The sequence below is a fragment of the Plodia interpunctella genome, chromosome 21 (genome assembly GCF_027563975.2).
Source record: "Plodia interpunctella isolate USDA-ARS_2022_Savannah chromosome 21, ilPloInte3.2, whole genome shotgun sequence".
Lineage (NCBI taxonomy): Eukaryota > Metazoa > Arthropoda > Insecta > Lepidoptera > Pyralidae > Plodia > Plodia interpunctella.
In genome coordinates, this window is record NC_071314.1 from 4,627,146 (window position 1) to 4,648,266 (window position 21,121).

The following is a 21,121-nucleotide window of genomic DNA, read 5'->3' on the forward strand; positions in this document are numbered from 1 at the left end:
TGCATATTATTTTTATAATTCAATCAACACATTCTATTCAATTATTAGAGATATATAACAACAAAATAATTTATTGAGATTTCAATAATTATGGTCTATGCTTAATACAGAGATAGGAATCTATTATTACAGCTACACTAAATGCAGCTAATAATGCTAATGACGAGATGGAAGACATTTAGATTCACATTTATTAACAACAAATATACTACAAAACAGCCTTCATGAAGTACTAAAATATACTATATTTTATTTATGGAAGAAAATTATACATTATAATGATAAACTTTTTTCACTAGAATATGAATATAAGATAATGATTTTAAGTGAATGAGATTTATTATCGCTCTGCGAATATAATTTCAATTTTTTAAACACATTCATAGCTTGAAGAAAGCATTATATGCTTTTCAAATCGCCGTCTCACTGACGATAACGTTCACTATTTACTGGGATGAAGAAAAACATATCATAAAGATACTTTGTATATTTATCATGAGTCCCTAGACTATATATAATAAGTATGACAGTGCACGAGCATAATGTTTATCACGTGTAAGGGCCTGGCTCCATTGCTCCGTTGTATCAACGTAGCGCGTTGCGCTTAATGCGCCGTTGTTTTCCATAAGTTTTGACACTGACATACGTCGAAACTATACCATTTTCTGCGACAAAGCAGCACAAGTATACTGCAGCGAAGTGAGATTTCAATCACAATGATTGGTTTTAGAGATACCCTTGCCGATAGTTTTAATCGAAAAAGGCTATACTATCGATAGCTATTTAGGAGCAATACTATAGGTAAATTGCAATTGATAGTACGAAACGAACATTGACGACGATTAGACTATCGATCCTATCTGTGTCTGTCGACTATCGACCGGCTACACTGGTTGGGGATAAAGGTGCCGCGCTAGTTGTAGGCCAGGTCCAGGCGGCCGACCACGAGCGCGGAGAGGACGGTGCCGGCGGGCAGCCGCGGCGTTGAGTCCGTGCGCCCCGCCAGCTCCAGCAGCACTTGGGTGCCGCACGCGCTCAGCAAACGACTGCTGCACTGAAACGATATTTTATTTTATACTACAGTTTATACCCACGGCTTCGTTCGCGACGGGAAATGCACCCTACGGGAAATTTCTCTAACTATTTATATATATAAATAGAAATTATCAACGTCATAAAATTAAAATTTTTCTTAACTTTTTTATGACGTTTTTTGGGCAAAAGTCACCCCCGTATTTTTCCACCCATCTTGGTCCAAAGCAAGGTTCGGTCATTCGTTCAAAAAATAGTTGAGGTCGTCCTGCCATCTTTACTTTTCCGGTCCTTAGGTACCCAAAAAGTGGCCAATTTAGCCCACCGTTGACCATTGCCACAATTTCAGCTTAGCAATTATGGCACGTCTCGATTTTATCGCTCCATTGCTTGTTAGACACTCCGAATCTACTTCAGATTTTTGAGCTTCAGTATAATGACTATTCAGCATCGGTTACGAATTTTGAAATAAATAAATATATAGGGACAAATGACACAGGTTGAATTAGTCCAACGGCTACGGCGGTCATCAAAAAAAATGATGAAAATAAAATAAAAATGTCGATACCTGGTCGCCCAGCACGATGGCGGCGGGCAGGTCGTCGCCGACGACGGCGCGCAGCGCGGCGCGCGCGTACTGCGGACGCGCGTCCAGCGCCGCAGCGCGCGCCAGCCGCACGCGCAGGCGCGCCCACTCCGCCGCGCGCCCCGCGCTCACGCGCAGCGCGCGCACCACGAACACCAGGCTGCACACGTACGCTGACACTGGGTTACCTGGATGTGTCCATGTCCAAGAATTTATTCTAAACTGACTGCTAAACGCGGTGTTACTCGAGCGATTATTCAACAAAAAATACTTATGCTCTGTCGTCGAACTCAGATATGCCGACGCGAATTCAGGAACATTTCACGGTTGATGAATGCTTTTATTTGCCGTTATGAAAAACCCGCCAATGTATGCCGAATCCGTCAAAGTTCAGCGAACTGTTCCGCGATAATGTGGAACTGGCATCACGTTTTTGTGCACAGCAGCGCCATCTACTTTATAAAACGCAATTCACTACTTTTTATGTCTACGGGAACCGGAACTTTTGGGATGAAACTAACCTATGTGTAAATCTAAGTGAAGTAACAAAAATATAAGCTTTTGCCAAAAATTTATAGGATTTAAAATATTTTTTTACTTTATTCATGTCAAACTACGTAATACGTATGTAATACTACCTGAAGATTCGCCCACGGTAACCTATATTTGACCTCAGGTCATTAACTATCTCTTTCTCCTCTAAGCCTATTTCCGATTTCTTCTTCTTCTATATCAATTCCAAATTTCATCAAATTACCATTGAATATAATCAAAAATAAATTACCAGGTAAAGCAAAAATATACTTGGTCTTGCCCTCGAACTGACAGGTGGCGAATGTAGTGGGTTTGCCTGGTTTCATGCGCACGCGCCCGAAGTGGAGTGTGGCACCAAAGTCCTGGAAATAATGTGTAAATGTTAACTTAATCTTTGGAAGAGTTTCAGAAGAATCTTCAAATTTTAACAACAGTCACGAGCACCTCCAAGTTACCCCACATAGAACTCTATACAACGGCAATAGCGGCAATTTTGCAATAACTTTGCATAGCTTGATGTTATTTACGAAAACACTTATCAATTAACTACACTATAGTTTTTATATTGTACTAGCACGCGGCTTTGCCGCGTTTGTTTCGTTAAGCAAAGTATCGCGATGAAACCTATGCCAGAATTTAAGTTAGGCTTCCGCTTTACAAATTTAAAAACAGCATCAAATTTCATCCAGTCAATTTTGCGTGATTCGCGAACAAACATACAGACAGACAGACAAACAAGAATTTAAAAATAATGGCTTCTATTAGTCCCCTCCTATAATTAGTTATCTTTAATGTCTTATATGTACATCGTACAGACAGCCCACTGGCATTATTAATGTATTGATATCATAAACAAGGCTTACCTTCAGCAGCACAGGTTTGAGCAGGTCCCTCTCCCCCATGGAGACTCCGCCAGTACACACCAGCACGTCCGCGCGCCGCAGCGCCTCGGAGACGGCCGCCACCAGCGCGTCGGGAGTGTCGCGGGCGATGCCGCAATCAATGCTATCGTAGCCGTGTTCTCTGATAAAACATTCTAATATTTATCTATCCTGTGAATTGATACACTCAATGGACCATCCGTACTAATATAAATGTGAAAATATGTTTGTCCCTTTTTCATGTTGAAACGGAGCATTGGAATTAGGTTTTTGGTGTAGAGATAGTTGAAGAGCTGGAGAGTTACATAATAAAATATGAGCTATGTATTTATCCATTTGTATTTCTATAATGTCTTAGCTGCGCCACCGGGGCTTCACTCCCGTGGGAAATTCCGGACAAAAGTACCCTATGTCGACGGACATCAAAAAACGTACGTTTCGCATCAAAAATCTGTACGTCAAAAAAAAATCATCAATCAAGAAGATTGGTCGAGTGGATAAGCGTGAAGAGGTAACAAACAATCAAATAATCAAACTTACTTTCGCCTTTATAATACTAGTTAGGGTGTACTTATCTAATCGATTCGAGTCGATGAAGGTTTTGGGACAGCCCAAAACAAACTTACCTGAGCAAAGTCTTCAACATAGTCCTGTTGGAGTCGCGGATATGCGCCGGCCGAAGTTTCGATTCAGATGGCTCTTGTAGTTCGTTACCAGTGGAAAGTAGCGCCACCTATAGAGAAACAAAAGCCTTGAATGACGCGACCGTTCATGTTTGTAAACTATATCTTAAACTTAACTATTGCATAAAAAATATACAAAAAAAAATATCGTCAACAAGACAATAAGAGAAGAGTTCATGGGACACCCAGGGACCAAGAGGGAGTCCTGCCTAAAAACCGTCGACGGTGCTTCGCTTCCTGAAGGAGCTGGGCTGGCGAGACTAAACAGCGCAGACTCCTTAGCAGAAAGGGCCTAGAAATGAAGGCTAATAAGTGTAAAGGGATTACTTCCAGTCAACCAACTATTGTTGATATTATATTAGAAAAAAGTGTGTTTATATTTATTTAGTTTTCTACACGAACCTTGGGGTGAGCTCGAACGGCAACGTTCTGATATCCAGCGCCAGCGAGAAGTCCAATCAAAGCAGAGTCAAGAACGTCTCCTGTAAAAAAATGTATTTTCTGATGAACTTAGGGATTTCGACAGGAGATAGATGGAAAAGAACAGGGACAGGGATACAGGGAAAGATAGTTGGGAAGTCTTTACCCAGCACTAGGACATGCTATAGCTATTTAAATAATTAAGCAATTACCGAATTATCCTAATCCTAACTTCCTAACTAATATTATAACTGCGAAAAAAGATAATTTTGTTTATTTTTATTACCTCTTCTTCTCTTATGTGCTTAACCAATCTTCTTTAAATATTGCATAAATACATGTAGTTGGAATTACAGAGAAGAATATGGGGTAATTTATGCGAAAATACTGATATGTTTTTCTCTCTTCGCTTTGGGTCCTTTGTTATCTTACTATACTTTCGTTAGCATTCTCGTTAAAATTATATACACATGTAAACATTATATAATGTAGGTATGTAGTGATAGCGACCTTTATTAGCCAGCACAGTCCCCATCGGTATATCAAAGCCGACGGGCCGCACGTCTTGCTGCGGCGTCGGCGCCACCAACATCTCCACCTCTAACTCAGTTTGCCCGTCCTCCGTTGCCGATACTAGTCTCGTGTCTTCTACCTGCACAACGATCTTATTATTACCACTAAATAAGTTTTTTTTAAATTTAGTCCTGCTTTTGACGAGTGGATCCCGATTATTTTTATTAATCGCATTTAGCTTAAGCTACACTCTATCGACGAACTCAGACTGATGCCGACGGGAATGAATGAACATTGCCTAGTTTGTGTGAAAGCTTTTTTGCCTCAATGAATGGTTATTAATTCGGCATCATGGCTAGCAATGTATGTCGGATTAGCCAAAGTTCGGCGAACTGTATAGCCGGCATTAATAGTGTACCTGTACGACGCAGTCGGCGCCCGCAGGCAACGCCGCGCCGGTGTTGACGCGTGCGCACTGCCCCGAGAGCAGCGGCGCGGTGGGTGCGTCACCTGCGCCCAGCGCACTGCGCACCTGCCGCACTCCTGCGCCGTCCATACTCATGCACGCGTAACCTAACGTTGCATCAAATAAATATAGGTACCTACATGGACAAATCTCACAGATTGATCAAGTGTGAAGTACGCTCAACGATAATATATTTTTATAACTTATACCTATATAGATAAATATCCAAGACAGAGGTCAATCTGAAGAAGATCATTTTCCATCTTATTATGATTGGGGTTCGAACCTGAAATCTGGCATGATGACCACAGCCACAGAGGTCGTCATAATGTTTACTAAATAATTCTTTATGGGCCCGGCTTCAGTGCAACACATCAAACGGAGTTGTCTCAAAAAGTTAACATGTGAAAGATATGTTATCATTACCATTATCCACTATTTCTTATTCTACCTACTTCAGTTTCTGTTATTATCTATTTTTGCAATCTATTTTTATATTACGGATAATGCCTTCAAAATTTATCATTAACTAAATACATGCAGCAAATTGTATGATCTTGCTAGTTTATTTTTTCAGTATAGATATTCACCGAAAAACAGATAACTATTTTGTAGACGACAAGACGACAGTAGAAGCAAGTTTTTTAAATTGTGGATGATTACACGACGACGCAACTACGCGTAACGAATTACATGATGCAGTATAAATTACAGTGTTTCAGTTTAATGAAAGTACAGAAAAGAACAAATATTATATATATTATGTGGCTGCTACTAGGACCCACGTAAAAAAGTATCAATCCAATTATATAATCATATTAACAATTATGGCAATCTGCACTCAGTCTAGCTAAACATATTATGACTATATATTTCTCAGAATAATAATGCCTAATTTGAATAGAGAATGCTAGTTGTGTCCTGAAGATAAATTTCTATTATCTCTTTAATTTATATGGATAAGTATATGTTTTTTTAATATGTAATAGTAGTTGCTTTTCTGTACAGTAACTAAAAAAAACCACTTACCATCTTTCATAGAAGCAGGAAATGGTGGCATGGGCTCTTTAGCATGCAATGATTGAGCGACTACTCTGCCAACACCATCCTCTATTGGTATTATTTCTAATCTCTCTTTCCATTGAGACATCACACTATCCACTATCTTCCAAGCTTCAGCCATCTCCAGCATAGGGAACGGTGACTCGCGGGGCCTTAAAGCTACTTTTGAAACATCTACTGAGCTTAAATTTGGACATGAATGACCAAACTGTAAAGAATCATGAATTGTCCTCACCTCTGCTAACTCATTATTAATTAAAGATATAGCATGAGGTAACACAGAGCGAACCACTTCAAAACATTCTATCACAGCCTTCTTGCTTCCAGGAAAATTGATAATTAAAGTCTTGTCTCTGACTCCACAGACAGATCTGGACAACATAGCCATAGGTGTTTTCTTCAAACTTTCTACTGTAATGGCTATAGGAATAGCTGGAACTTCTCTGTGTATAACAGCTTTTGTTGCTTCAGGAGTGACATCCCTAAAACTCAACCCTGTTCCACCTGTAGTCAACACCAAATCCAAATTCGAATCACAGAAGTATTTGAGTTCTTTCTCTATGATTTCTTTTTCATCCGGGATGATAATAGTGTGTAGGTTTGCTTTTGGAAATAATTCTCGGGCCAACTCCGCCAGACATGGTCCGGAGGCATCTTTTGAATTATCTTTGAAACAAGTATCACTGACTGTGATGATGGCTACACCTTTCACCATATTCAGCCTGTGATGAGAAAATGTTAATAATTAAAATGTTTAAAAATTAATGATATTTAACAATAATTTTTGCAGTAGACTGTGCAGTAGATAAGAAACTTGTTTAACTTATAGTAAGTATAAGATAACTAGTTTGAGGACATTGATTGATGTAACATCATTATGTAGTTTAGGTCAAATCGGTTCAGTTATTTCGTTGAGGAAAGAATAAATATATAAAGTACTTACATACTCAGTCTACTGATTAAATAAATTCAGAAAATTATGTTAGTAATAAACAATAGATAACTCAGAGAGAAGTACCCACATAAAATGCACTTACGTATTCGCGATGTTGCGTGTGATGCACCTGAATAACACAACCGTCCTATACGCGCTCGCGCCGAGAATTGGCTAATTACGAAGGCCTTTTTACGTCACTGATAAAAACAACGTGGTAAAAATAACGAAAATTGATAAACAAGTTGCTGTGCAGTCGCGCCGGCAAAATACAAACGATTTCTGAAGTATTAACTGTGTGACACTGACGTCTAGGTACAACGTTTGACAGATCAGTTGTACCTACCTATAACTTCATTCATGGTACCTACAGTTATTTTTAGTTGAAGTTTGTCTATGCGTCTATTGAGAGATCCCCGGAGTACCTACTAATTCCAAAGAGATCCCATAGTTAAATCACAGATATATGAACATCACATTGATGTTCATATATCTGTGAGTTAAATCCACTGACCTCTATACATATATACAAGGTTAAATCACAGATTATAAGAATATTACTTCAATATAATGTTCTTGTATACATATACAATAATAACCTATCATGTTCTTATATCTGTGGATAAATTGAAATTTAAGCAACTCTTTGCAGGAAGGTTGTATGTTTTATAATACAAGTTCAAATAACCATATTTATATAGGTACTATGTATAAAGAATATAAAAGATTAAATGTTCTACAAAAAATAATAAAATAAAATCTTAATTACATTAGTTTATTACGTTCAAAATTTTACAATATTCGAAATAAATTATAATATCAAACACGATTATACTCTTCTTTAAAATGTAAACGTTAGAAAAAAAAAAACAATTTCTATTTCAAACTAAAAAATAAAATCACATAATTTCTTCCATTCAACTTAAAATACCTAATCAAGAAGTATTAAACTAGTAGTAAAAAAACATTTATTGTACTTACCTACTTATTCGAATTTCACGATTGGTGTTATCAACATAAAAACAAATTGAATCTAATGCTAATGTTAATAAATAGGTACTTATGATGATACTAATCAAATTAAAAAATACACGCGTTTCACTTATGTCTGGGCAGTCGGTTAATAAATATTTATTTTACAAAGGCTTGTATAATACAATATAGTTTGGAATGGACGCGCTGGCTTTCCACTAATAATTTCATGTGCGAAGAAGGAGACATAGAAAATAAAATATAAAATTTTAATAATCACCTGTCTCCTTCCGCTCTCACCATAGTTCAAAATTATGAAAGTTACAAAGAATATTAGATTATACAGAAGAACCAAATCAATGCAAGCCATGTTTTTAGAAGCGTAAAAAACAACCAGACAAATCATTTTATGAATAAATTAGAAAATTGAAAATACTATCACAGTGTAAATTCAAAGACGTCATACATCAAAGACTTTTGGAAAATTTTATTTAGGCTGGACGAAGCTGTTAAAAAGCGATTACTTTAGAAACCGCTGAAAAAGTCAATTTAGCATTTGGAAATACATGTGGCAATACATCATCTGAGGCGAAGTACCATTTGATCAACGTTTCATATAAGAAAGAGAATAGTGTATGAAAATACATGAGGAAAATCGGGACAGAGCGATATCTTTTTACAAGGGCAGCTACACGTTTTTAGGAGTTTATCCTTTCAAAAAAGAATATTACGTGACGAATTTTTTGTATCTACCCTCAATTTCACTAACGATTTCTTTACTCAAAGGCACTTGTACGCTGACTTCTATAAGTCTTTGTAGTGGGGCATATCTCTTCAGGGCCTTTGAGTTTCCGATAACGATGAACTTGTGCTTGGCTCGAGTCACGCTGACGGCTAAACGACGCTGGTCGTTTAAGACTTCGCCCTCCTAAAATATAAATAAACTTTATCTAGTCGAAGATTTATAATACCAATAATTTAATGAAATCAATCTTTTCAATAAAAATCAACAGCACAAGTATGTGGTTTTACTATAAAATTAGTACCTATAGTTAAATAAAAAAAAGAATACGTTATTTAACTATATTAATCTAGACCACCCTTAAATAAAGTGTGTCACGACTGTGAAGTGATTCTGTCAATCTTTCTGGCACGCAATGCAAGTTCCACACTACACGCGGAACTCTGTTCGCCAAAATTGGCGGATTCGGCATACAATGCTGGCTTTTTATTGCTATAAATAAAAGCACTCGTACTAAGTATGCAATGTTCGTACATTCGCGTCGGCATCTGTCCGTGTTAGACAATGGTGTGTCTCAACTTTCAAATGTTGTTTTGTTCACAGGGAGTCCTATAACAAGGAGTAACTAACCCTAAGTTTAGAGTGGTGATCAGTGACATCGGTCCTGGTGCAGGAGTAGAGGATAACGGGCTTGTCCCTGCCCTGGAACTGGTCCACAGTGCTGGCGGGCGCCGACAGCCGCGCCCGCGCCCGCGCCAGCGCCCTCCGCAGCCGCGCCGCTTGCTCGCGGTACGGAGCTATGACGCCTATGTCTGAGCTGCTCACGCCACCCTGTACAGATATGGTAAATGAACATTTTCCTAAACTTTTGTTGAGCAGAATAGGGAATGAAATTAATGTATCAGTATTCCATAAAATGTTTTACCGTGAAAGTTTTGGCAAAATTTATTATAACTAACTGCGCCCCCGGGGTTTCGCTCTCGTGGAAATTTCGGAATATTTCAGGTTATATTTTACCCATGTACCAAATTTCATAACAATCAGTAGATTTTGTGTGAGAGACACAAACATACACTCACAAACTTTCGCATTTATAATATTAATAAGATTTATTCAAACTGAGAAAACGAATAAGTTTTTAGTGCTAAACATTCGCGCTTTGAACACGTAACTAATATATATTAACGGTACTTAGCACGAACCTTGGTTTTAACAACGTTACTATTAGCGTGGTCGTGTAAAACCAAACTTTATGTGACTTTATAAAAACTATGTAGTTATGTATTGTTAGCATATTTTTCAGAAATCAGGTCTCACTGGTGCATCACTAACCTGTATCAACGCTTCGGCTAAAGCCAGCACCACACAAGCCTCGGTATCATTGGTACACTTCTTACTGCTCTCTGTGGCTGTCACATCGAGGAACACTACCGCCATTTTAGGTTCTACACTGCACGCTTGTGTCAGCCATTCTGATTTCCATGATATTTTCTGTGCAGAAGGAAATGTAGAGATAAATCATTATGATTAGGAATGGTATCCATGCGAAAAATTTATTCCTCAAGACCTATTCCTCACACAATGAGTGCGAAAACTCCGAGCACACTAGCGCCACCTCACATATTAGCTAAAATTAAAAAATATATTTTAACAGATACACAAAGAATAAAGAATTTTAGAAAGTAAAAAGTATTCTAGTTTCTTATAATACAATGTGGTCAATGGAAATGGAACAAAAAATTGATAAGTACCCACATAATCATAAATATATTTTAATTACTTTACCTCTAGTGGCAACATCACTGCTAAATGGAACTTGTTAAGCTGAGAAAAACGCTGTGGGTTGCCTAATAATTATGATTATTACAACTATGTATATTATACTTAAGCTCTATTATGTAATTGTTTATTTTTCCGAAATAAAATAAACAAATAAATGCAATGGAAAGCTATAATACTTCCTACTAAAATGCTTTATCTAGCGTGGCATAATGTTAAAATATTTGTTCATAAGAAATTAATAAAAATGTGAGGTTGCGCTAGTGGGCAGAGAGTAATCGCCTTAATTAAAAATGTGTATTTCCTATTTCCGGATTATATGGATCAAAAGGAACTAGTTTAATGCCACAAGTAATTTTGGTAAAATAAGGAGTAAAAAGATCCAGCATAATTATTACATAATCAAGAACGAATATCGATGGCCTTAATCCATATTGTAACTGAAAGTAATTTGGATATGGCCAATAAATACAGGTACAATTATCTAGAAGTAAAAGTGTATATAGTAACTCTTATTACCTGTATATCAAGGTTCAGTTTAGCTTGCGCGATCTTCTCATCTGCGCATTTGAGACGTGAGTTATACGCGACTTTATTAGCGACGTCTACTAGTGCTTGGTTCATTCTATATTGTAGTTGTAGCGTAGAGGTCGCTTCTTCTCTCATGAGACGGTGGAACAAACTTTCTTCCATACCTAGACGTCTGTAAATAATTAATTTTGATAACTACAAAAGCACACCTGTGTTTGGGGTCATCTGGGGGTTTACTATCATGTGTTATCTATATTCCCGGTGATTTTACAAGCGGCCGCCGGCCTGACGACAATAACATTCCCGTGGAGGATTCCACGGGAATGTTATTGTTGCCTGTCAGCTGCATAGACTGTGTGTCCCTTATTCGCCTCGTTCGACATCCACGGGAGGATAGGGAGTGATCCTATTCTAGGACGGAACCACACGCCATATAAACTGATATGCATCGCAAATTCCTAACGTCAAGTACACATTATTATATTGTTTTTTTTATTACTCTCCTGGCTCAATGGGTCTTGGCACTCTTGACCTCCAAAACGAGACATTACTTTATTAGCTCATGAAAATAAATTTTATTATTATAGGAGTAAAGTCGACATTTACCTAGCAGCTCGACTCCTGACGACGGGCGGCAGTTGTTCGGGGTCGCCCACAAGCACGAATCGCTTCGCGGCAAACAGTGGCCGGAGCACTGTACACTGCAGAACCTAATAATACAAATACTCTGAATTTACTTGTGCAAAGTTTAAGGGCCTGTTTCACCACTATTATATTTTAATCTGACAGATAAACTAACTAGCTAGTTATATTATTAACGGTGACTGATTGATATGTTACATATAGGCTATCAGATACTTTATCTACAAGCGGTGAAATAAACTCGAAGTCTTCCATGTTCTATGAGCAGGTCTGCATGGTCTAGAAGCAGAGTGTAAAAGTTGATCATGGGAAAAAGTTTCATAGGCTAAATATGGATTAAATAGGTTCTAGTATATTTAGCCTATGAAACGGCTAAATATACTAGAACCTATTTAATCCAACACAATTTAATATCAGTTCAATGTAGCCTTTGAGTTTCGCAACTTTTGACTCTATCTGGGTAGAGAGTATGGGTATAGCATATGGGATAAATACATTATTTTATCTGTAAAAATCTCAAACCGAAGATATTGATCCGCGAAATTCGGAGTAAAGATATTTTTTATCCGGGTAGAGCCATTGACAACAGCTAATAACAGCTAATACCTGTGTTGCTTCGTCCACGATGCAGACGTCGAATGTCGTTCGCGTCAGCAGCGCGTGCGCCGCCCCCAAACATGTCACACCCACCACTTCCTGTGATTAAAAACTTTCATTGGTTATTTATATTGCAGCAGTGTTAGTAGTACCAATGTTATCAATAACACACTCGATACGTATTAATGAAATAGCTCTAATTGTATAATAATAGCTAAAATCGCGTAATTAATAAAACTGATTAATTAAATGGACATTCAATTATATTCTTAGACGATAATTAAATGTCAATTTAATTCATCAGATTAGTGACGTGACATCTGACAATCGCTATAAGTTTTCGCAAATATTCATGCTAGAGGTAGGAGTACTTATCGAGTGTGTTACCATAGAGTTATATAACGTTTCCAATTCAGTTGTAGTCCGGCAGTGGTCCGCGAGTCGTTGTTCGCAGCGACGAGCGACGTTGTCGGCCACTCGCCCTTCGGCACCTAATCGCATCACTGACATCGACTCTGGTAGCCTGAAAAAATAAATAAATTTCTTATTATTATTGAAACTTTGCAAATATTAGTATCTTACCTTATTGCAGTGTATATCTTTATTGCAATACAATATTAATTTGAAAGGCCTAATATTGCATAATAAAAATACTTATCTAAGAAAGAAACCATGTACTCGTACCTGCATAATACATTATCGACAGCTGAGTGAGTATGAGCGGTGACCAGCACACGAAGCTTCAGACCGACGAGCATCTGTATGAGCACGCTTATGGTTTGGGTTTTTCCTGGAATTAGAAAAAAATAAGTTACCGGAACCGGAAGGAGTCGATGTTATAATAAATATTATTTGTAAAGACTAGCGCCCCGTCCCGACTTCGCTCGGGTAAAAAATATAACAAATTATACATCTAAACCTTCCTACTACCACATTATCTACTGGTGAAACCCGCATAAAAATCCGTGTAGTAGTTTTTGAGTTTATTGCGAACAGACAGACAGATGTGGCAGAGGACTTTTGTTTGTTTTTTGACAGAATATGTAAGGATAAGGATGTGTTCAAGTCGAGAAAATTTTGAAAATATATATATATATATTACTTAATTATATAATACATATTACTTAATTAATGTTATATTCGTTGATTGAATACCAACCGGTGCCAGGCAACCCTTGCAAAAGTGCATAATCCTGAGCGGCCAAAGCTTTGAGCACCGCTCTCTGCTGCTGGATGTTGAGGCTCCTCATCAGCTTGGAGCCGAGGCGGCCGACGTCGCGTGGCAGTTTCTTGTCGAATTGCGGCTCTTCCTTGTCTATGATCAACCTGTATATGTGGTTACGATTTGTTGTCGGCAATTATAAATTACTAGCTTTTGCTCGCGTGTTCGCCCGCGTGATTTTACAATGGGTACATTTTTCCGGGATGAAAGATACCCTATATTCTTCTCCGCAATGCAAAATCGGTTAAGAACTAGACGTTAAACTTGTATAATATTAACTGTAAGGATAGTAGCATAAACTATACAAAAATAACTTTAATCCATTGACCAATTTGAAGTGAAAGAAAAACTTTACCTTATGTTGGCTTATGGTTTACCCTACAAAAATAATCTTTAAAGCGTCCGTTTAAGACAGAATTTGCATTGGCAACAAATTAGCCCAACTACTCTCCTTAGCTCGCGTACGGCTTTTATGTTGTTAATGTAATTTATATCTACAGACTAAGCTTTAAAGCTCATTTCACAATGAACTTTATTTTTCGACTAACGCTCTCTGGGACTCATGATTTTTTTTTACGAAATATACTCACTTTCTTAATCTCAGAGCTCGATCGCTGTCCTCCATGAGAACTCCTAAGTTAGTGAGGTTGTGGACGGCGGTGGCGTAGGATTCGTATGTGTCTATGTGGAACATTGTAGATTTGGGCAGACGACGGCTTAGGTCTCTGGAAAGTATGATTTCTTAATAAGTGGATTATTAACGATTTTTTTTGCCATTACAATACCAAAAAAGTTTGTTTGATTAATATGCAATGTTGCCAGCCCAGCCAATAGAAGACAGCACCCTCATGTATTTTCTTGGGATTAACAATATTATGTGGCTAGCTATATTATTTCATTAAAACATGATGATGGACGTTTTTTATATATTTTTCTTTTTCATAAGTAGGTATTCGTTACCTCTCCAACAGTATGTGTATTTCGTTCACTTTAGCTACAGTTACGACACCAGCGGCAATCCACGGGCGTTTGTCGCGACTCACTATTGAAAACTCTCCTTCTTGAGGACCTTTGCTGTCTAAAATAAGAAAAACATAAAAAAAATTAAACTATAAATTTTATTTTCGATTAGAAATTTAACATTTCCGTTTCCGATAGCTTGCTGGATCCGATGGATGAAGAAATTAGATGTCTGTATTTCATACAGAAACCGGATTTCTTTGCTCCATGCAATCCTGTTATTGCTTTCAATTCAAATTCCGAATTCAAATAGTAACTTTCGTTTTTATTGTTTTTTTTTCTTTCAATAAGTTGTGCCAAAATCGCCCTTGAATTCGAAATTATGAAGATTATCTAAAATTGTATTTCACCATTTACAAAATATTTATTAAAATCGTATATTTTAAAGTCAACGAAAGTTACTTTTACCTGCATTGTCTTGGCTTTTTTCAAAAATATGTAAATATCTGTCATCTGATCCAACTACAGACTTCAATGTTAGATTCGGAGCGCAGCTGCCTCGCATAGCCCTGTTTGTAAATGTAATTGCAATAGAGCTCACAAAACGTTATATATATCGTTTTTAAAGTTACATACGTAAACAAAAGGTAAACATGCAATAATTATGGACTATTATTGGCTGTTCGTCAAAACTTTTTTCTTTTTGGAGGAACGCTTAAATTATCTAGTAAGTACCTACTAATTCCATGGTATCAAACACTATGGTCTAAGGTATTTTTTAGTTGTGAAAGAATAAAATGTTTGAGTCAGCACGATCAAAAGATTTTGACCATTCTAAAAACAATAATGTGCGGGAATAGAACACACGCTTTCGCATAACCATGTGTGATATGTACATAAGAAAACCACTCAAATGACAATTATATAGCATGATTTGCAATTTTTTATGGGAATCAAAACGTGTAGTGTAATGCCTTTTGGTCTTGAAACAGAGTTTTTATGCACATACCAAGTCGCGAGCAATAACTAGCAGTTATAACGCAGGCATACCTCTTCGCAGCACTGTCAGTCCACAGAGAATGTAAAGGTGCAGTGGATTGTTGAGATTTCTCCTCTATCTTCAGCAATGCGGTCCAACGCTGGAAGTACTTAATGTGCTCTTGTGACAGGTGACCTAGGGATACGTCGCGTAGTTTTGATAGCGGATGTGTTTCAGGTACGGATGGGCCGTCGCAATGCCTTAAAGAGGGGATGTATTTAAGTTATGAGTGTACTAGGGCCCATTCAGATTAAAAACCGCTCGGGCAAAAACATAATAAAAACTATACACCTAAACGCAGGAATAATACTATTCTATTGATGAAACCGCATGGAAATTCGTGCAGTAGTTTTTCAATGTATCGCGAACAGACAGACGCGGACGCAGAGGACTTTAGTTTTATAATATGAAGGTTTTATAATCTTCACCACTTTCTGATAAAATATCATAATCTGACACAACTAACCGCTAGATTAATCTGCGTGATGTGGTGATAAAACTATTTTTAACGCTATATGTTCGAAATACGAGGTAAGAGTTTTTCAGCAAGCGAGGTAAGAGCACAGGAAGTCTACAATTTCAATACTAAATCATTACATTTAAAGTAGCTCAGACAACTTGATCCAAAATCACGCAGGTTAAGTGGAAATGTTGCAAATAAGAAATAAGTATCGTTTCTCGCAGTTTCTCACCATAAATGTAACGAGCAGAGAGTGAGGTACGGACATTTGGTGCACGCGTTCTCATGATGTATAGGATCTGGTAACTTTTGCTGGAGCAGAGCTGATGCTTCTTCAATATCAGCTATTTTCTCTGCAAGAAATATTTTTTTTCTTATGTTATAAACAGGATAAGTTACTATAGGTAGGTTTACTCCTCGTGACCTAGGGCCATAAGCTATACCATTCCTAATTTCATCAAGGTCGCCCCAGTTGTTTAAGTCGTGAAAGTACGACAAACAGACTTTTTATATTTTCATTTATATTATTTTTCATAGTATGGATTATATAATTTAAAATTAGGGCGCCACTGGGCTCCTTACCAACGTCGCCATCTAGCGGCGAAGCAGCCAAATGTTGCACAAGTTGGTTTCTCAACATTATCAGGTCGCGCCGTTCTGGGTGCCCGCAACTTACTTCACGTAGTTCCACGCGTTCTCTGGTAAAAATTTCAATATACTTTATCGAAATCAAACAATACCGTTAAAATATATGTATATTTGAAGCCAAGAGAACTAGACACCACTCATAAAAGAAATCAACATAACTAGAAATACACGAATAGAAACGGTTCAAGTGCGCAAAATCTTTAGTCCCTTATCACCTGCGAGTTTTTACAAGAAGGCGCAATACATGTTACTTTATGTATTCTTTACTATATATATACATTCTATACTATAGTTTCTCGCATTACAACTGAAGCACAGAAACAATGAGTTTTCTTGGACCACAAATTCATGTTTGATCGAATACACTCAATTAGTCCCGGACCGCCTGCACACTCAGCATCATACCGTACCGCACCAGTAGCCCGGATGCTGTGCCGACACGGAGTTGTGACTCTAGCAGACACTTACTTGAGGTACAGCAGCAGCCCTCGCTGCAGCGCGGTGGTGGGGTCCCGCGCCTCCTGCACACTCAGCATCATGCCGTACAGCACCAGTTGCCCGCGATGTTCCGCCGACACGGACGCTTTTCCACTTTTCAGCTCTAGAGGAACTATTGCCTTTTCTCGACCTATTTTAAAATACATAATACATAAGCTGTCAGAATCAGAATAATAAACAATCAGAAACATAGATTACATGAAATTGTTCTAATACCTTTCCTATCGTGAATCGTGACTTGCAATGTTGCGTCAATTTTCCCTTTCAATCCCAATTGAGGACAGCATAAGTTTTCTTCTATATCTAAAACTTTATCTATGTGGCCATTCCATTTGTCTTTTGTTTGCTAAAATAAAAACAATAATTGGAACGTGCTCTAACAAATATGCTATCTCTATTTGTTCGTATTGTGGATAGAGAATGCCATATGGCGTTAAGTCCACCATTTGTACATATTTTTTTGTAATTTCGTGCAATAAGTTTTGAATAAATAAAGGAGTATGGTATCTTTCTATAGAGTAGAAAACAGATTTACGATGATCCATTTTTTTGTCATTGCAATACCAAATCAAATGGTCAACATTGGTAGATAAACAGCCAGTGTTGCCACCCAAATGGACACAGAGCCCATATTTATTTTTCTTTATAACAGCCTGTATCTGAGTAATAATTATGGTTTCTTTACCTAATAATAAAATAAATATCTTCTCTTAAAAGAAAAAAATTATAAAATACCATCATAAAAATTATAAATTACCTTTTGAACAACAGTAGGAGGAGTAGGACTGACATAATTCACCATAAATTCAGATAAAGGACCAATGTATATCTGTATATTACTTCGCGCTTCCTCCTCGGTTAATCCCGCATCATATAGCCTTTGCAGAGACGCCTTGATGATCAAATCTGCTTCAGCAGTCAGTTGTTTTACATTCATTATTAGTTGGGTGAGTGCTTTTTGTACCAGTTCATGGATTAGTATACCAATTGTCATCTGTCAAGTGGGATATTTTGGATTAAAATATAGCTGAATGCTTGTAGCATAAGTCCGCCTATTGTGTGTTTACTGGTAGTATTTTTAACAATAAAAGTTACATAAATTAATAATTAAAACATTATAGAAAGTTCAAAACGTACAGCTGTGTTGGCAGAGTCTATGCCCCTCCACCGTTCCTGTAAGATTGCTTTCCGTCTACAGAACACTCCGCCCACAACACTCGTGCTTGATATGAGGTGATCAGGTCGCAACACTAGGAGACCTGAGGAGTTGCCTATATAAAACTGATTTGAAGAATCTCGAGTAGCCATTATGCTGATTATTTCCCCTGGAAATAGTGGGGTGTCGATCCTAAAATCATAATCAATATACTATAAAACTGTGATAAAACTATACCAAACCAAATCTGAGTGAAGTGAGTATGGAAGCTGTTGTTAAACATTCAGGGAATTCATTCTTCGGGAAATATAGGGTAGCTCAAAGAGATATTTTCCCAAAAATTCCCACAGAAATTTATATAGTTTAGTTTGCATCTGTATATATATTTCATGGTTTGTATAAACCTATTTACATATTAAATTTTAGTCCACTACTCCACTGTGAACACTTTTACAAATGAAAGCTTTCATAACACAAATGGTCTATTTTGTAGGATAATATTTTCATTCAAATTTTACTTTCATCAAATTGTTACCATTTATAATGATAGACACAGTGTGCAACCAAAACCAGTCTTAAATATAAGTATAAAGTAAAATTATTATTAGATTGTATAGTTATAGTATAATGTACATTTTGCTACAACTTTAAATAAAGCTCACCATATGCCTTCAACATAACAGGTGCCTCTGTTATTATTGGTATTTTTCAACCTTAATTCCAATCTGGTAGCATGACGTTGCACAGATATAACTTCACAGCGCTGAATCATGGTAAGATCTAAGTCCTCTTGTATATCCTATGAAATATTTAATAAATTTAATTCATTAAAAACTTTCTATTTTAAGATACATGTACATATTTCAGAGATAGAAAAAATATGTTTCTGTGTCATCTTCCTCTCAATCATGCATCCATTATGGGCTTTGATATAGCAAAGCCATGATTCGGCATGAAAAATAAACTTTATACTATGAGATTTGGGTGTGATTTTATGAAATCAGCCACCTGCCCCAAGATCAGTCCTACATGAAAATGCTATTGTAGCCTATCAGCTGCCAGGGCTATGTAACTTGCCTTTTGCAACATACCAGTGTGAATATGGAATGAGAATCATTCCATCATCAGAATAGGTGTATGGATCTATCCATACACCACACCCAGTAAATTTGCAATGTAGATATCTATATTGATGATTTTCTTGACCAATTTTTAGATATTTTTTATTTCTGCAAAGGAAAAAACTGATTATCAAATACAAACCACATCAACATCACCCATGTCCCATTCTTCACCAAACATATCCCCAACATCTTGTTCATAGAACTCTAGCGACTTTACTGTGGACCCAGACTTTGATGGAGATAGCTCTACTTGGCTCAACTTCTCTGGTGTTAGTAATTTCCTAATGTGGGGAGACCGGCAAAGTGCTGTAATTAAAATCTCATATTTGTTATATGTATCTTGTATGGAAAGTGGGTACAGTCAATACCATTTGAATTTGCAATGATTTTGGACAGATTTATTTTTTTTGGCTGTAAACAAGTAATATTTAAACATTATTACATTGGATTTCCACAGCAATTTGGAACAGGATCATAATTTTGTTTTACATCAATATATTCTAAAAATAATACATATTAATTACACTTTACCATCCAAAGGACTTCTCTTTGATGTACCACTGGGGCTGAAATGCTCACTTACAATTATTTGTTTCTTAGGTGTAAAAACACTATCATGATTTCCATTTACTTCATCATTAACAGAATTATATATACAATTTCCATTTTGTAACTTCTTAGGACTGAGCGGTGATCTTATTTTTACATGTCCTCCCGATTTCTCTATGTCTGATATTGACTTAGTATAATTATCAATTTCATTTTCATTATTCTGTTTCTTACATAACTGGCCATTGACTTTAAAAGGTGAGGTTTGTATCTTGGCTTTCTTGAATACTGGTTCTGAAGTTGGTTTATCTTTAATTGAAACATTGTTTGGTGTACCACTACAGCATGAACCAGCCAAAACTTCTGAGGTGTCTACTTGAACAGGCGAAGTAGCCTTCCGTTTTGTGGTTACACCAGAGCTTTGTGCGGGTTGGGACGGTTTTTGTAACAAGGGGATGGAATTATTTTTTATAAAAAACTGTGTAATAGATTTCTGTTTCTGATTAGTTGACTGTGTCTGCGTCTGAAACATACATATTACAATTTATTTTATATATAACTAAGTTATAGTACCTATTGGTAAATTCATAGATCTAGAAAGGGTAAATGACTGGCATAAGCTCTCGGACCTAAAACTTATTCATTTTTGTTTTATAAATAGATTAAACAAAAAATTGTCCTTACCTTTTTTAAACTAAGTACTTTAGGCATTCTAATTTGATAAAAATATTAAAACACACAAAGATTGGTTCATCTACACCAAAACAAAACATTCAGCCTCCCGCGCATATCGCCAGTTGCGTCACTGTCAAAGTTGACAATTCAATTTACTTTTTTTTCCATAGTATTGGCTTCTCCGCACAAATAGGGAGTATTACTGCACATTTATCCCGCCAGAGTACAACACTGTATGTTAGCTTTGCCGCCTTTTGCTATGTCGATTACGTTTATTTTAGAGTACTTTATTAATCCTTTCATTATGTAAACATTAGTTTGTGAAAATATACAACAATGTAGCATATTCGGGTGCCGAAATATTGGGAAAAATCGTTCTCCATAAGATAAAAAACTTCGAAAACTATAGAATACGC

General features: G+C 36.9%; 2 protein-coding genes and 1 long non-coding RNA gene across 5 annotated transcripts; 1 reads left to right on the forward strand and 2 right to left on the reverse strand.

Moving 5' to 3' along the window:
* Positions 1–174: 174 nt before the first annotated feature.
* cin (cinnamon) lies at positions 175–7,415 on the reverse strand. Of its 2 annotated transcripts, none has more exons than XM_053761008.2 (10): positions 7,215–7,415; positions 6,145–6,899; positions 5,068–5,222; positions 4,647–4,788; positions 4,119–4,198; positions 3,660–3,766; positions 3,016–3,175; positions 2,403–2,514; positions 1,601–1,806; positions 175–1,054 (listed from the first exon to the last, which is right to left on the reverse strand). In XM_053761008.2, exons 2-10 carry the CDS (start codon positions 6,890–6,892, stop codon positions 914–916), a joined length of 1,851 nt encoding a protein of 616 aa, XP_053616983.1. In that variant the 5' UTR covers positions 6,893–6,899; positions 7,215–7,415; the 3' UTR covers positions 175–913. The 2 variants fall into 2 exon arrangements, with proteins under 2 accessions (XP_053616983.1, XP_053616982.1); XM_053761007.2 differs by lacking the exon at positions 7,215–7,415 and adding an exon at positions 7,121–7,191.
* Positions 7,416–7,531: 116 nt separating this feature from the next.
* LOC128679056 (uncharacterized) lies at positions 7,532–10,256 on the forward strand. Its single transcript, XR_008405709.1, has 3 exons — positions 7,532–7,767; positions 9,429–9,669; positions 10,129–10,256. It is a non-coding gene; the product is annotated as an uncharacterized LOC128679056 (long non-coding RNA).
* On the reverse strand, positions 7,878–20,873 carry Dna2 (DNA replication helicase/nuclease 2). 2 transcript variants are annotated; one of them, XM_053761005.2, is made up of 23 exons: positions 20,715–20,873; positions 20,013–20,553; positions 19,621–19,787; positions 19,020–19,156; positions 18,339–18,549; positions 17,959–18,195; positions 17,418–17,547; positions 17,172–17,331; positions 16,638–16,753; positions 16,288–16,408; positions 15,607–15,795; positions 15,025–15,125; positions 14,557–14,674; positions 14,187–14,321; positions 13,534–13,700; positions 13,059–13,164; positions 12,762–12,897; positions 12,384–12,473; positions 11,742–11,845; positions 11,124–11,307; positions 10,158–10,316; positions 9,456–9,656; positions 7,878–9,011 (listed from the first exon to the last, which is right to left on the reverse strand). In XM_053761005.2, the coding sequence occupies exons 1-23, from the start codon at positions 20,739–20,741 to the stop codon at positions 8,811–8,813; spliced, it is 3,738 nt and encodes a 1,245-aa protein (XP_053616980.1). In that variant the 5' UTR covers positions 20,742–20,873; the 3' UTR covers positions 7,878–8,810. The 2 variants fall into 2 exon arrangements, with proteins under 2 accessions (XP_053616980.1, XP_053616981.1); XM_053761006.1 differs by lacking the exon at positions 20,715–20,873 and having other exon boundaries at positions 20,065–20,205.
* Between the last annotated feature and the right edge of the window lie 248 nt (positions 20,874–21,121).